We start from the raw sequence: 12202 nt of genomic DNA on the forward strand, positions 1-12202 counted from the left end.
CACCAACTCATTACATGCCCAGCACTCAAGGGCCAAAAAACAGGTAAAGCTCAAACTGGTGCCTGATGGGGAATTTATTGGTCCAAATAGTATCCAAGGCATTTAAACAAAACATCCTTCATTGAGGCAATACTTGCAAGTTCTCCTATTCTAAAAAGTTCTTACTTGGAGTTTTAGTTCACAAAGGACATCATGTAGTTTGTAATTCTTGGTACCAAAGCTCCAGCACACTAGGTGGTAGTCAATTAAGTTTTGCTCTGAGTAAACCAACTGAAATTAGTGAACATGACTTGTTGTTGGCATCCATCTGTCTCGAGAGACAATGGAGTGCATCTCCACGGGTGACGTCAAACCGCTGCATTTGCAGCACCTAAGTGACCTTCCTGGGGTGCAAGCCTGGGCAGTATGTATGGAGATCCTGGGCTGCCCAGATGACAAGACCCCACAGAGCAATACGTTTGACACCAGCTTGGCTGGAAGGAGGTGTACAAGGTGCCATCCAACTGTCTTGGGAACTCCACTCCAGATTTGTATAGGGTTTACTCCTTAGCCTTGCCTTCTCCAGACTATGTTAATTTCAGTGAGTCTACTGTAAGTAAAACTTAGTAAAATTCCAACAACACAGCTGTGTATGTTAAGCCATTAAATTTCACTTTCAGCATTTTTGGTGCAGCTCCCTTTTTCTCCATTCCACTTTTCTCTTTTTTGCAATAGCTCCTGTGATCACCAACTAAACCGAGGCCTTGGAGGCTGGAAATCCATAGGAAAGAGCAAAATAACTGGACGGACAAAACAGACTTCTTCCCAGGGCAAAGCAGCACCATGTGGTGATGGGTGCTAAAGGTCTGCCCTCTGATGAGAAGAAGGGAAGCTACTCACTTTTTAGTAAGCCGGGGATCCAGTGGAGGATGCTGAGCTCCATAGACAGGTTGAATGCTGCAGGGGAAACAAGAGACTCAAGTGATTCATGAGCAAGTATTCTAGCCTCAGCAGTGAATGTATCAAGGGCCACATACAAGCAACGTCAATAACTCCCAGGTATCAAAACCACAGAACAAACACAATCTGCTACCTAGAAAAGCAAAAACAATGTTGACAATCCACCCTCCTAATTCTTTTCTTGGCATCCCCTTTGACCAGTCCAAAGAACACACATGAGAAAGATTTCCCATTTCGATAAGCAGCTCTTTGAGAGTTTCCTCTGCCCTCTGGCCCCAGTCAAAATATCTCCATCATTCTTTGCAGACTTAACAGAGGCCAAGCCACATGACTACATACAAGCTTAGAGCTTGTTCTTCTCAGCATGGATTATACAGCACATGGGGTGAAGAACGGGTCGTAAGGGCTATTGGTCACAAGAACAACTTTACTTGCACAGGTTAGGAAAACTGTACTCCTAACAAACAATTCAGACAACTGAGCTGGGGGGGAGCTATGTGGAGATGGGCCCAGGACTTAGCCCTCATTTCAATTATCTTCTAGCTACATGTGCTTCAGAACACAGAAATAGGTAGAGGGCAAGACATAGGCTACAGGCTATTTAAATAAAAAGAGTATGTGCACACACCTCCCCCTTCCATTGGCCTGAGCTATCACAGCAGCCTACTGACTGGCAGGCAACGTACACATCAGTGAATAAAGCTTAAGTTCATTGGTTGGGCTGAAGTTCAAGTTGGATCATTTCTTTTCCCAAAACCGGTTTACCTGGTTTAGTCAACTTCACTGTTTAAATTAGCTATAGGTGGAAACAACATCTTGATTTAGAGAGGCAGCAACACACAAGTGAGCAAGCAGGATGTGGCAATGAGATAAGAAAGCTAAAATAGTGAGGCACCAGCACACTTGCAGAAATAATGTTTGTTATTTCTTTTCTTCCCAAGTACGTATTACAAGACCTTTAAGTTGTACTTTTCCCATACATCCAAACTACCCCAGAAAGTTGATAGAGTTTGACAGGCAGAGAACTGGATGACATTAGAGGGAGAAACAGATAATTAACTAGCCTGGCAGGATTTAAAGCCAGCTAAGCATTCCACAGGCCTCGCAGTGGTGAACTGGCTTGGGACTGCGCGGTCAATATGAGGTTAGAGAGCATGTGAACAATATAACACAGGGGTGAGCAGAAGATAAATTAGGATCTACTGAGAGATCTGAAGTAGATCAGCATGGATTTACAACTCCCAATTGTTGTAACAGCAAAACTCCCAACAATGGCAACAGCAAAATGATTCTGCATTGCATTGCTGAAGGGTGGGGGGTAACCACGAGTGGATTTTTGTGTGGAAGGATGGTATTCCAAACAAATTCCTCAGCTCAGAGTTATTTAATCCTAAGTGTATAACTTTTGCACTTAACTCTGGTTGTGAACCTTGGTATTCTAGAAAGCTTGAAGTCTAATGCAACAGCCTCATGAATTATACAGCCTTTATGCCAAACCTGAGGCCAAGATCACCTCTTAGGTCTTACCTCACTTTCTTCAGGGGCACATGCTCCTGAATACATCAAAAGAGGAGAGTTATCGCTCAATCTCCTTCAGAGTGGCCAAACAATTGTGCAGTTTCCTCAAGCTTTCAAGTGCCTTCTTAATGAATGAGGAAGGAAACCTAATCAGAATTGAACACTAAGTATATAGATAAAGAATGTATTCCAATATAATTAATGTTAAAAGCATAAGAGTTTGTACATGGGTGGGATGAGAAATTTCTCTTCAAGGCTGATAGCAGATCATCCCAGCTTGGCCCTGTCCAACAACAGCCAGAACCCTCCACCACCAACAGTTTCCCCAGAAGCCATGTTTCCAAATACTGTAATAAAGTGATTAGAGCAGTGCTGAAGAGAAACATGTGAGCCTTTCAGGGTCAGATCTATCTAGTCCTGCATTCTGTTCCTGGTGGCCAATCAGATGCCTATGGGAAGCCCAAGGAAGGACAAGAGGGCAAAGATACTCTTGCATTTCTCTTCCAAAGCAATTAGAATATGATGCATGGTCCCTCGGATAGTGGAGATAAGTTATAGCCATCACTGATAGACTTATCAAAAGGATACACATACCGCCATGGTTTAAACTATGGAAGAAATTGGGGGGGGGACTTTTATAAAATCCACACACCTTACATCTGACTTCATCCATTTTACCCAAATCACACACCCCCAAACAATGCTAAAAGCAATAGATATGGGAAGCTCCCTGCATCCTCCACATCACCCCTTTGTAATTTAAGCACTGCAAACTCCCTGTTCACCAGCTTTGGGGTGGGCACATTAAGGAGAAATCATCTCCGGAATATGAAGTCTAGGACTTCTGCTTTCATATTTAGAAAGCCAGCCTTGTGTGTCCTGAAGTTCTCCAGAGAGTTTTCTTGGTATAACAAGGCAAAGATTCTCAGTTGCCGAGTTGCAATAGGCATAAATTAGTTGGTGTTTGTTTTTAAAAGCCTGGTTGATTCTCTTTGCCACCCGGTTTTGAGTTCACTCCTATCAGAGCGTTTAGCGGCAGTAAGCGCCAGCACGATAAGGAAGCCCATACGGACTCACGCCGATTAACCTATGCAAATGAGGAAGTGACTTCTGCTCCTGGGTAAAGTAGCAACCCAATGCACCTGTCCGCTGAGCAACCTGGCTGGCTCCGAAATACAAACGGCCCTGGGACAAGGGAGGACGGAGGCACCGGCGAGTCTCGCCGTTCCCCACGGCGGGTTTAGGAACATGGGAGCCTAGCAAAGCCCATTTGCCCCGCGATCGCTAGCCTCGCCTCTCCGGCTGGCGATGGGCTTCTGACTGCAGCAGCTGCTGCTGACTAACCGGGCCAGCCGGCGCCGCAGCGGAGAGCAATCGTGGCGCGACCGCAATCCCGAGCTTCACCTCACGGGCATCGGGGGACCCACAGAGGTCCTCTCTCCAATTGCCCTGCTCCCTCTAGATGCGAGGAGGCTGCTAACCGGCTTCAGGACGAGAGCCGCGAGCCCCCACGAAGCACCTCCCTGCGATGAATGGCGGCGGGGAAGCACTCGCTGGAACCGGCGCCGCCAACCGGCTCCCGCCTTCCCGGGGCACGGCTGCTTCGTGGGCGCCCACCCCGGAGACCGAGCCTCATGCGGCCGCTCACCTGCCCGGCAGCTTCGCGCTCCGCTTCCAGAACTGCTTGCTGCTTTCCGCGGCCATGGCTAGGGGGGCAGAGGCCGAGCACCCCGCCGGCTCCGGGAGGGAGGGGACGAGCCGGAGCGGTGGGGCCCAAAGCCTCCGGCCGAGGCCGCTTCACCGCCTCCCTCCGGGAGCCCCGTTGCCAGGCCTCAGCGCTGACATCTTGGAGTCGGGCGGGCGCGGTCCAGCCATTGGTTGCCTGAGCCAGAGTCCCCCTAGCTGGCCAATCCTGAGTCAGATTCCTAAAGCAACGTGAAGCATAAGCGAGGTGGGGGGGGGGCGCAGCCGAAGGGAGGGCGGGACTAGGAGCAGCGCGCAACGCGCGAGAGGCGGGGCGATTCACCTACTGATGCACAGAGGAGGGGGCGGGGAAGGAGTAAGGCTGATTGGCGAGGGGGCGGGGGGAGCCACGTGCAGTTTGGTCGAAGCGGGAGGCGGTTTAACTGTCAAAAGTGGCCGTCCTCGCGGAGAAGCGGGAGCAGAAAGCCAGTGAGGGAAACCAAGGCAGGCTGGGGGCTGCCGCCACTCTCAGGGAGGAAAATAATAAACAACGCTTTCAAATCTAGGCAGACTTTTTTTAAAAAAAAATTATTAATTATTGGGAGACTGATTGTTGGAAACTTCCATTAAAAAGAGGACAATTTTTTGCAGAGGCGCTACTTTTATGTGCTTTCTTCAGCCAAGTCACCTTCAGCTCCTACCTTAAACTCCTCAGAAGCCCTCAGATTGCCCTCCCTTTTAATGTAGGTGTACTGTACTTCACAAGGATAGATTTTTAACTGCACCCATGGGGCATTGGTGCAAACAGAACACCCATCGGATCCGGCTTACTCAATTGCCAACTTGAGAGAGAGAATGCAAGAACTTATTTAACTTTAGCATGTTCATTCCTTTAATGTCGTGGGCACAGTCAGGATTTATGTTGGCGAGGGACAGGACATCCACCTGTCATCTGTCTGGCTCTGTCTAGCAGATTCGGAATGAAATGTCTCAACAACAAGTTGTTTTAAATTACTTCCTTTTGCTCCCAAGTGCTCCAAAAAATCTGTCAAAATCTTTCTACAATTTCTACTTTTAGTTAAGTATTTGTATTTATTTACTGGGGGGGGGGGGGGGCAGCTATCTATCCACTTGGACAGATAAAGTATCTTGAGTGGCAAATACACACAGCATACAGATATTCCAAGTGTGTTACTTCTCTCCTATTTCTTCACAGGAAGCTTGCTATAAGTGGCATTGTTGTCTTCTGATGCAGCAGTAATCCTTGGAAGAGATAAACAACTGGGGTCACAAGAGATCAAGTGAACAGACTCAAAATGGTGAGAAGAAATGTGCAGTATGATTTACTATTGGCAGCAGTTAACATCAATACAAACCTGAGAGCATACCAAGGCTGTGTACCTACTCCATTGTACTCTTCATTCAGTGCACTCCCACTGCTTGTCTGGGAGGGAAGTGGTGACCACATTGCCACAATTCAGTCATGTGTATTACTTCAGTTGGGAAACACATTTTTAGCATTTCTCTTCTTCCCCATCAATGTTGCTATTCCATGCTTTGCAACTGCATGCCATTCAAATGTTTTGAACTGTATCTCCCATTAACCTCAAAATATGTACATGGCCACTGGCCTATTCTGTGGCCATAAAATGTGCTTTTAAAAATAAAAAATAAAGGATCATTATACAAGGCCTGTCTGTCACCACACTAGCAATCTACCACTGGGTACAGTGGGACTGGGCTGGACTGCAGGGCACTGAACCTCAGGCTTGAGACACAGTCCTAGCTGCACCACTAAGAGCAGGGGTCAGCAAACTTTTTCAGCAGGGGGCCGGTCCACTGTCCCTCAGACCTTGGGGGGGGGGGGGCGGACTGTATTTTGAAAAAAAATATGAATGAATTCCTATGCCCCACAAATAACCCAGAGATGCATTTTAAATAAAAGGACACATTCTACTCATGTAAAAACACATTGATTCCCGGACCGTCCACGGGCTGGATTGAGAAGGCGATTGGGCCGATCCGGCCCCCGGGCCTTACTTTGGGGACCCCTGACTAAGAGTGATAGCTGTTCTGTGAAACTGCAACACTACAGTATTTTTAAGGACTAATAATAATAATAGCACTGAGGCAGTAACACATAACCATCTGAACATGTTTAGAAAATAAGGTTCAATGAATTGAACTAAGAGCATCAGTCACCACCAGAGGTAAATAGTATCCTATCGCAGTGTCTGGCACCTTTTCATTTCTTCAGCTGTATTCCTTGTGCTTGTCCCCTTTTTATTTTTCTGCCGGAACTTCTTACAAACAGTAAGATTTCTGTCTGTTAAGAACAATATAGTAATAAATTTGTTTAAATAATAATTAATTCCTATTTGACTAATGAATTTCTTACTGATTTTCCCCCTTACATTTTTTTCTTCTCCCTTTCTAACTTTTATTGGGTTCAGCATTCTTTGCTGATAACTATATGATATCAGCAAGCTTGCATTGTGCTAGAAAAGAAAGCAGAAAATGTACAAATGAGATGGAAGCACATTTTAAGACTGGTGAAAATCTGAGCTTTCAAAATGGGTAAAAAAGATTTTAAAATAGACAGAGAAGATGGCATGCTCATTACTAGAACTATTAAAACATTTTTTTACTAAAGAATGTGAAGGTGATTATTTTAAAAAGCACAAAACTATTTTAAAAACTATAGAGGAAAATGGATTGCTGTAGAATACTTTATAATAAATTCATTGAAGGAAAGAGACAAGGAGATTATCAATAAAACAGTAAGTCTGTCAAATTCAGTAAAACAATTAGAACCTAGATTTACAGCAATAAGAGAAGAGAATTAAAAATCATACTGAAGAAACAGGAAAATTAAACCTGACACTTCTAGGAATCTTTTGAGGTTGTTACCTGGATACACTCCAGAGTTTGGTACCCCAGGAGTTAATACAGGCAACAGAGATAAATCAAAAGTAAATTTTATTATATCAAAAGGGAATTAGCTGATTGCCTCAGAAAGGAATTAGCACATTTACTAAACATATTAAACAAAATCAATAAACAGCACACCAAGAATAGAATGAGGCTTGGGGAAGTTAAAACCATGCAAGAGTTACTCTTAGAAGCATTCCTAGGAACATATAGGAAAACTAGCATGTGGTCAGGGAAAGAGAGTTGGGGGGGGGGGGAGGTTGTTGGCTGAAGAGGTTAAGGTTGTGGCAAAATGTGGGGGTGGGTGCTGGATTGAGCTGTTTATTTGCAGAAGAGAAGGGTGGTTCAGAGGAATGATTGGGAAGGGCTTTGGGGGAGTTTTAGGTGAAAATCAGAAGAAAAATGGAAGACTTTGGGACAGTGGCTGAGATTAGTGAGCATAGGGAGATCTGAGCTTTTGGGGTGAGAAAATTTGGGAGGAAGAAATTTGCATGACAAAGGGGAAAAGTTACAAGTAGGTAGCCGTGTTGGTCTGCCATAGTCGAAACAAAATAAAAAATAAAAAAATTCCTTCCAGTAGCACCTTAGAGACCAACTAAGTTTGTTATTGGTATGAGCTTTTGTGTGCATGCACACTTCTTCAGAAACATAAAAAGGGGAAAGGGAAAGGGGGGGTGGGGAGAGAGACTGGTATCCCAAAGAAAGAGGAATCTGATTGGTTTTCAAAGTGTAAGGTAGAAGGGGAGGGAGGTGTTGGACAGCTGATGGGCTTCCTTCTAAAGTTTAATACCTTTCCTTATTTTGTGAGCCTGAGGTTCAGTGTGTTGAAGGCAAGAGAGCCAGCATGGTGTAGTGGTTAAGAGCAGTAGACTCTGTAATCTGGTGACCCTGGTTCCTGTCTCCGCTCCTCCACATGCAGCTGCTGGGTGACATTAGGCTAGTCACACTTCTCTGAAGTCTCTCAGCCGCACTCACCTCACAGAGTGTTTGTTGTGGGGGAGGAAGGGAAAGGAGATTGTTAGCTGCTTTGAGACTCCTTAGGGTAGTGATAAAGCGGGATATCAAATCCAAACTCTTCTTCTTCTTCTTCAGCAACAAAGGGGATAGAGGGAAGGAAAAGTGGGTGGGGGAGGGGAGTCCATCAGAAAATTCCTTGGCAATGAGGTGAGATCCCTTTAGTACCCAAAGGATTCCTAGCTAGTAAAGTGAAAAGCATCACCTGCAGTGGCGGAGCTAGGCTCCGCGGCACCCGGGGCGGCAAAGGAAACACCCCGGGGGCGGGGCGTCATGACGTCACATTGTGACGTCACGATGCCCCGCCCCGGGGGCGTTCCGGGAGTGCCGCCGCCGCTTCTGCAGCCCCCTTTTAAGCCGAAGAGCCCGCTTTTAAGCTCTGCGGCTCAAAAGGAGGCTGTGGAAGCGGCGGTCCGATGCTGCTGCTCCCGGGGCGACTGAGCCATCGGCAGCCAGTGGGGGTGACAAGCGCCGGCCCCTCCTGCCACTCCCCACGCTGCCAGTCACCCGGTGCTCCCTCGGCCGTGCGCTGTTGCTCCTGGGGTGACGGAGGGAGCGGCAGCGCTTGGGAATGGCGGGAGGGGCTGCCGCTTGTCAACCCCATGCGCCGCCGCTTGCTCCGTCGCCCCGGGAGCAACAGCGCACGGCCGAGGGAGCACCCCGTCCGTGCAGCGCTGTTGCTCCCAGGGTGACCGGCGTTGCGTGGGGAGTGGCGGGAGGGGCCGCCGCTTGTCACCCCCACCCGCCGCTTGTCACCCCCACCCGCTGCTTGTCGCGCCTGCCACTAGGGGCGTACCGCCCCCCCTAGCGACGCCCCTGATCACCTGTTATGCCTGAGTTAGTCTCAAAAATTAGCATAGGAACAAATTCTCTCTTCCTGATAGTGAATGGGCAGTGTTTGAAACTCCCATTGTTCTAGACGCATTTTGCCATTTTGTAACAGAATTTCATTAATGCGATCAGTTTCTGAGCTCTGAGCGCAGTACTGCACCTGAGATTTCAGATTAAAACCGCAGAGTAGAAGGAAAGGAGGACCTTTTTCTGCCTCCCCAGCTACTCTTTGAAAACTGGAGAAGAAGACCCTCTTAAGAATATTGGGGGGTGGGGTGGGCAGGGAAAGGACTAGACCACCTGAAAAAAGAACCAGTTACGGGTAGGTAGCTGTGTTGGTCTTCCATAGTCAAAACAAAATAAAAAAAATTCCTTCCAGTAGCACCTTAGAGACCAACTAAGTTTGCTCTTGGTATGAGCTTTCGTGTGCATGCACACGAAAGCTCATACGAAGAACAAACTTAGTTGGTCTCTAAGGTGCTACTGGAAGGAATTTTTTATTTTTATTTTGTTTTGAAAAATGAACGTAATATTTTAGCTTCAGTTCATTCATTTTCAGCTTTGTATTCTTATTATAAAAAGTGTGCCTAGACAGTCTGTTGTTGCACCCATAATCTAGGTTTAAGGTACCATTTAGCTCCTAGTTTTCATATCTTAATTTCTAACACTGTGAATGGATGTTAAAAAAAGAAAGAAATGTCAGCCAGGAAGAGCTTGTTTTAAAACAGTTTGCAAAATGATTTCAAGAAATGCATCTTATTCCTCAGCTCTGGTGAGATGGAGATTGACATATCTTTTGGACTTTTCAATCAAAAGCCTCAGAATATTGAAATTTATAGCTTCCTAATTTGGGGAGAGAGTGGGAGGTATGATAGCTGGGTGCCAATAGCTTAGTTTGATTTGGTCTTTTACTTCAGATTTACAAATGATAAGGAAAGAACGGTAGAGATTTACAGTGAAAGGAAACAAATTTTAGAGGCTCTCTTGCAACTGCACTGGTTTGGAATACGTGAGCTTGACTTTCTGTCAGGAAGACCTCTCCAGGCCAAAATCAAAGCTTATTTCTGAGTTGCAGGCTATCATAGCAAAAGCTGGATATTTTTAGAGGTGCTACATAACACTTGGTGGGATGGTTCTGCCTCTGCGGATATCTATGCACTCTTTTGGATCCTTGAAGTCATGGTGCAAACATGCAATTTCATATGTTGCTGTTGCTTGTGCAACCAAGGTCACCTTCATGTGACCTGCTTACTGAGCCTTCATCCTGATTTGTTTGCACAATTTTTGTGAGGCAGTTATAAAACATCCACTGTTTATTGCACATTCATTCTGATTTCTTTGCTGGAAGGTTATACAGCATTGTGTTAAGCAACTGCTATTATCCTACATGTTCCCATCACTTTCCTTACAGCAAAAGGGGTGTGTGTAAGTGGATTTGTTGACAAAGAGTGCACAATGTACTTTAATTGTGTAACATGTATTTCTGGTAAACAATTGAATCCCACCCATAAGACAGGACAGTCTGGAAGCAACCAAGATGGTATGCATCAATATATTTGCATTCTCTCCTACTCTGATACTTTGTATTCATCTCTAGTTTGAACATATCTTTAAGCTTGCTCAGAAAGTTCTGGAAACATTTTCCATATCCTGCACTACTAATTCAGTTTTATTTGCCTTTCAGGGGATTTTTGGAAGTGAGAAGATGATAATCCTGTTTGCAGGTGGTATCTGTGGCATAGCTCCAAAAGCAGGATCTCTTCTAGCTGGTGTCTACATGATTCTGATGACCAATATGTACCTGATCTTTGAGGCAGGTCACCTAAATCGCTCCCTAACTCTGATACAACTGCATGAGGCAGAAAATTATTTGATTGGAACGATGTGGATCATCCCATATTACTATTACACTGCAATCGCCTTGGCCGTTATAACTTACCCTATATGTTTCTACTTCCTCTGTTCCATCCAGAGGCGAGACACTGTAGGATTGTTTATCTATATTGTTTGGATCATCTTCTATGATATAGCCAACATTGTCCTCGTAGTTCTAACAGCAAGGGCAGCTCTTTATTCAATAAGTGACTTGGAATGGTTTGGATTGGCCACCAGAATCCCCACAGACTGCTTTTGGCTTCTCTTTATCATAACATATTTTCTGATGATTGTTGAAGGCAGAAGCATAGGGAGGATGTCACTGAAGACAAGGCGGATATCGAGACGTGTGTCAGAGCCTCCCAAGTTTAGGCTGGGTATCAATGCTAGGAGAGTTCAATAAGAGTTGTCAGGTAATTTGTGCACACTAGCAGGCTTGCAATGCTTGGGACCTAGCAAGATGAGTACAGTTCACCAACCTTGTATTGCTGGCCACTGGGAGCTTTAAAAGCCTCTGGTTATAGTTGCCTGCCTAGAACTGCAAGAACAGAGGGATTGTCAAACACTCAACAGGGCTGCAAAGCATGGGTTTGTCTTGCCAGAGTTGCAAATCTGGTGTATAAATTCATGCTTATCCTTAATAAACATATATTTCCTCTCCATTGTATTTTGGATTATACCCCTCCCCCCATCTTGTTTTGCATGATTGAGTTACGAAGACATGAGAACTGTATCCTCAGAATATTTGGGCAAGCAATAGTTTCCTTTCTAACCCCTATAATCACATTGATGTGCCTGTGGAAAACCGGGATAATGAAATTCCATGGAAAAAGCTGATGTCTCTAACAACATATGTGCTTGGATGTAAAATGTCAAAGTGAAGATTATTTATTGCTTGATTATTATTTTTTAAGTAGCATTTGCTCCCTTTCTTTGGCCAGAATGACACACTGCCTCAAGGTTACTAAATAATACAAATGCAGAGGTAGGGACTTTGCAGGGGGAAAGCAGTTGGTAGAAGAGGGATGCTAACCACTCACAACTCTTCCCCAGTAGCTGGCTTGACTTCAGCTGGTCCCAAGATTGAAAAGAAACCTGGTGAGAGAGAAAGGTCAGCCTAGGGAGAGTTCAGGGAGAAAGTGGCAGGAAGAGGAAGGACAGAGCACACACACACACACACACACCTTCCCCGGCAATGTCTACCTCACACTCCCACACATGTTTTTCAGCAAACACACTTTGGCAAAGGTTGGTGTAAGCCTAGTAGTTGTTTTTCTTGAGCTGCTTTCATTTCTTTCACCAAAGCGGATTTTTGTGTGTGTGTAGCTGGGGAAGGAGCAGAACGGTGGTGCAAGCTCTGGAAGTATAGATTAATTTTTTCCCATCTTTTTCGTAGACATGGTTTTGTTAC

General features: G+C 45.4%; 2 protein-coding genes across 4 annotated transcripts in view; one reads left to right on the plus strand and one right to left on the minus strand.

Moving 5' to 3' along the window:
* Positions 1 to 4355, minus strand: part of TBC1D22B (TBC1 domain family member 22B) — a 38535-nt gene extending 34180 nt beyond the window's left edge. Inside the window, exons 1-2 of one of the 3 annotated variants that reach the window (XM_033152557.1) lie at positions 4106 to 4355; positions 880 to 936 (exon numbers count right to left, since the gene is read on the minus strand). In XM_033152557.1, the coding sequence (XP_033008448.1) occupies positions 880 to 936; positions 4106 to 4161 (113 nt within the window). In that variant the 5' untranslated portion in view covers positions 4162 to 4355. Of the gene's footprint in view, positions 1 to 879; positions 937 to 2466; positions 2563 to 4105 lie in introns of those variants that run through there. The other 2 variants (XM_033152555.1, XM_033152556.1) reach the window with 2 other exon arrangements.
* Positions 4356 to 4821: 466 nt separating this feature from the next.
* TMEM217 (transmembrane protein 217) lies at positions 4822 to 11429 on the plus strand. The gene is made up of 3 exons (XM_033152558.1): positions 4822 to 4883; positions 5357 to 5459; positions 10601 to 11429. The coding sequence occupies exons 2-3, from the start codon at positions 5457 to 5459 to the stop codon at positions 11192 to 11194; spliced, it is 597 nt and encodes a 198-aa protein (XP_033008449.1). The 5' UTR covers positions 4822 to 4883; positions 5357 to 5456; the 3' UTR covers positions 11195 to 11429.
* Positions 11430 to 12202: the final 773 nt, after the last annotated feature.

Source organism: Lacerta agilis, chromosome 6 (assembly GCF_009819535.1).
Source record: "Lacerta agilis isolate rLacAgi1 chromosome 6, rLacAgi1.pri, whole genome shotgun sequence".
NCBI lineage: Eukaryota > Metazoa > Chordata > Lepidosauria > Squamata > Lacertidae > Lacerta > Lacerta agilis.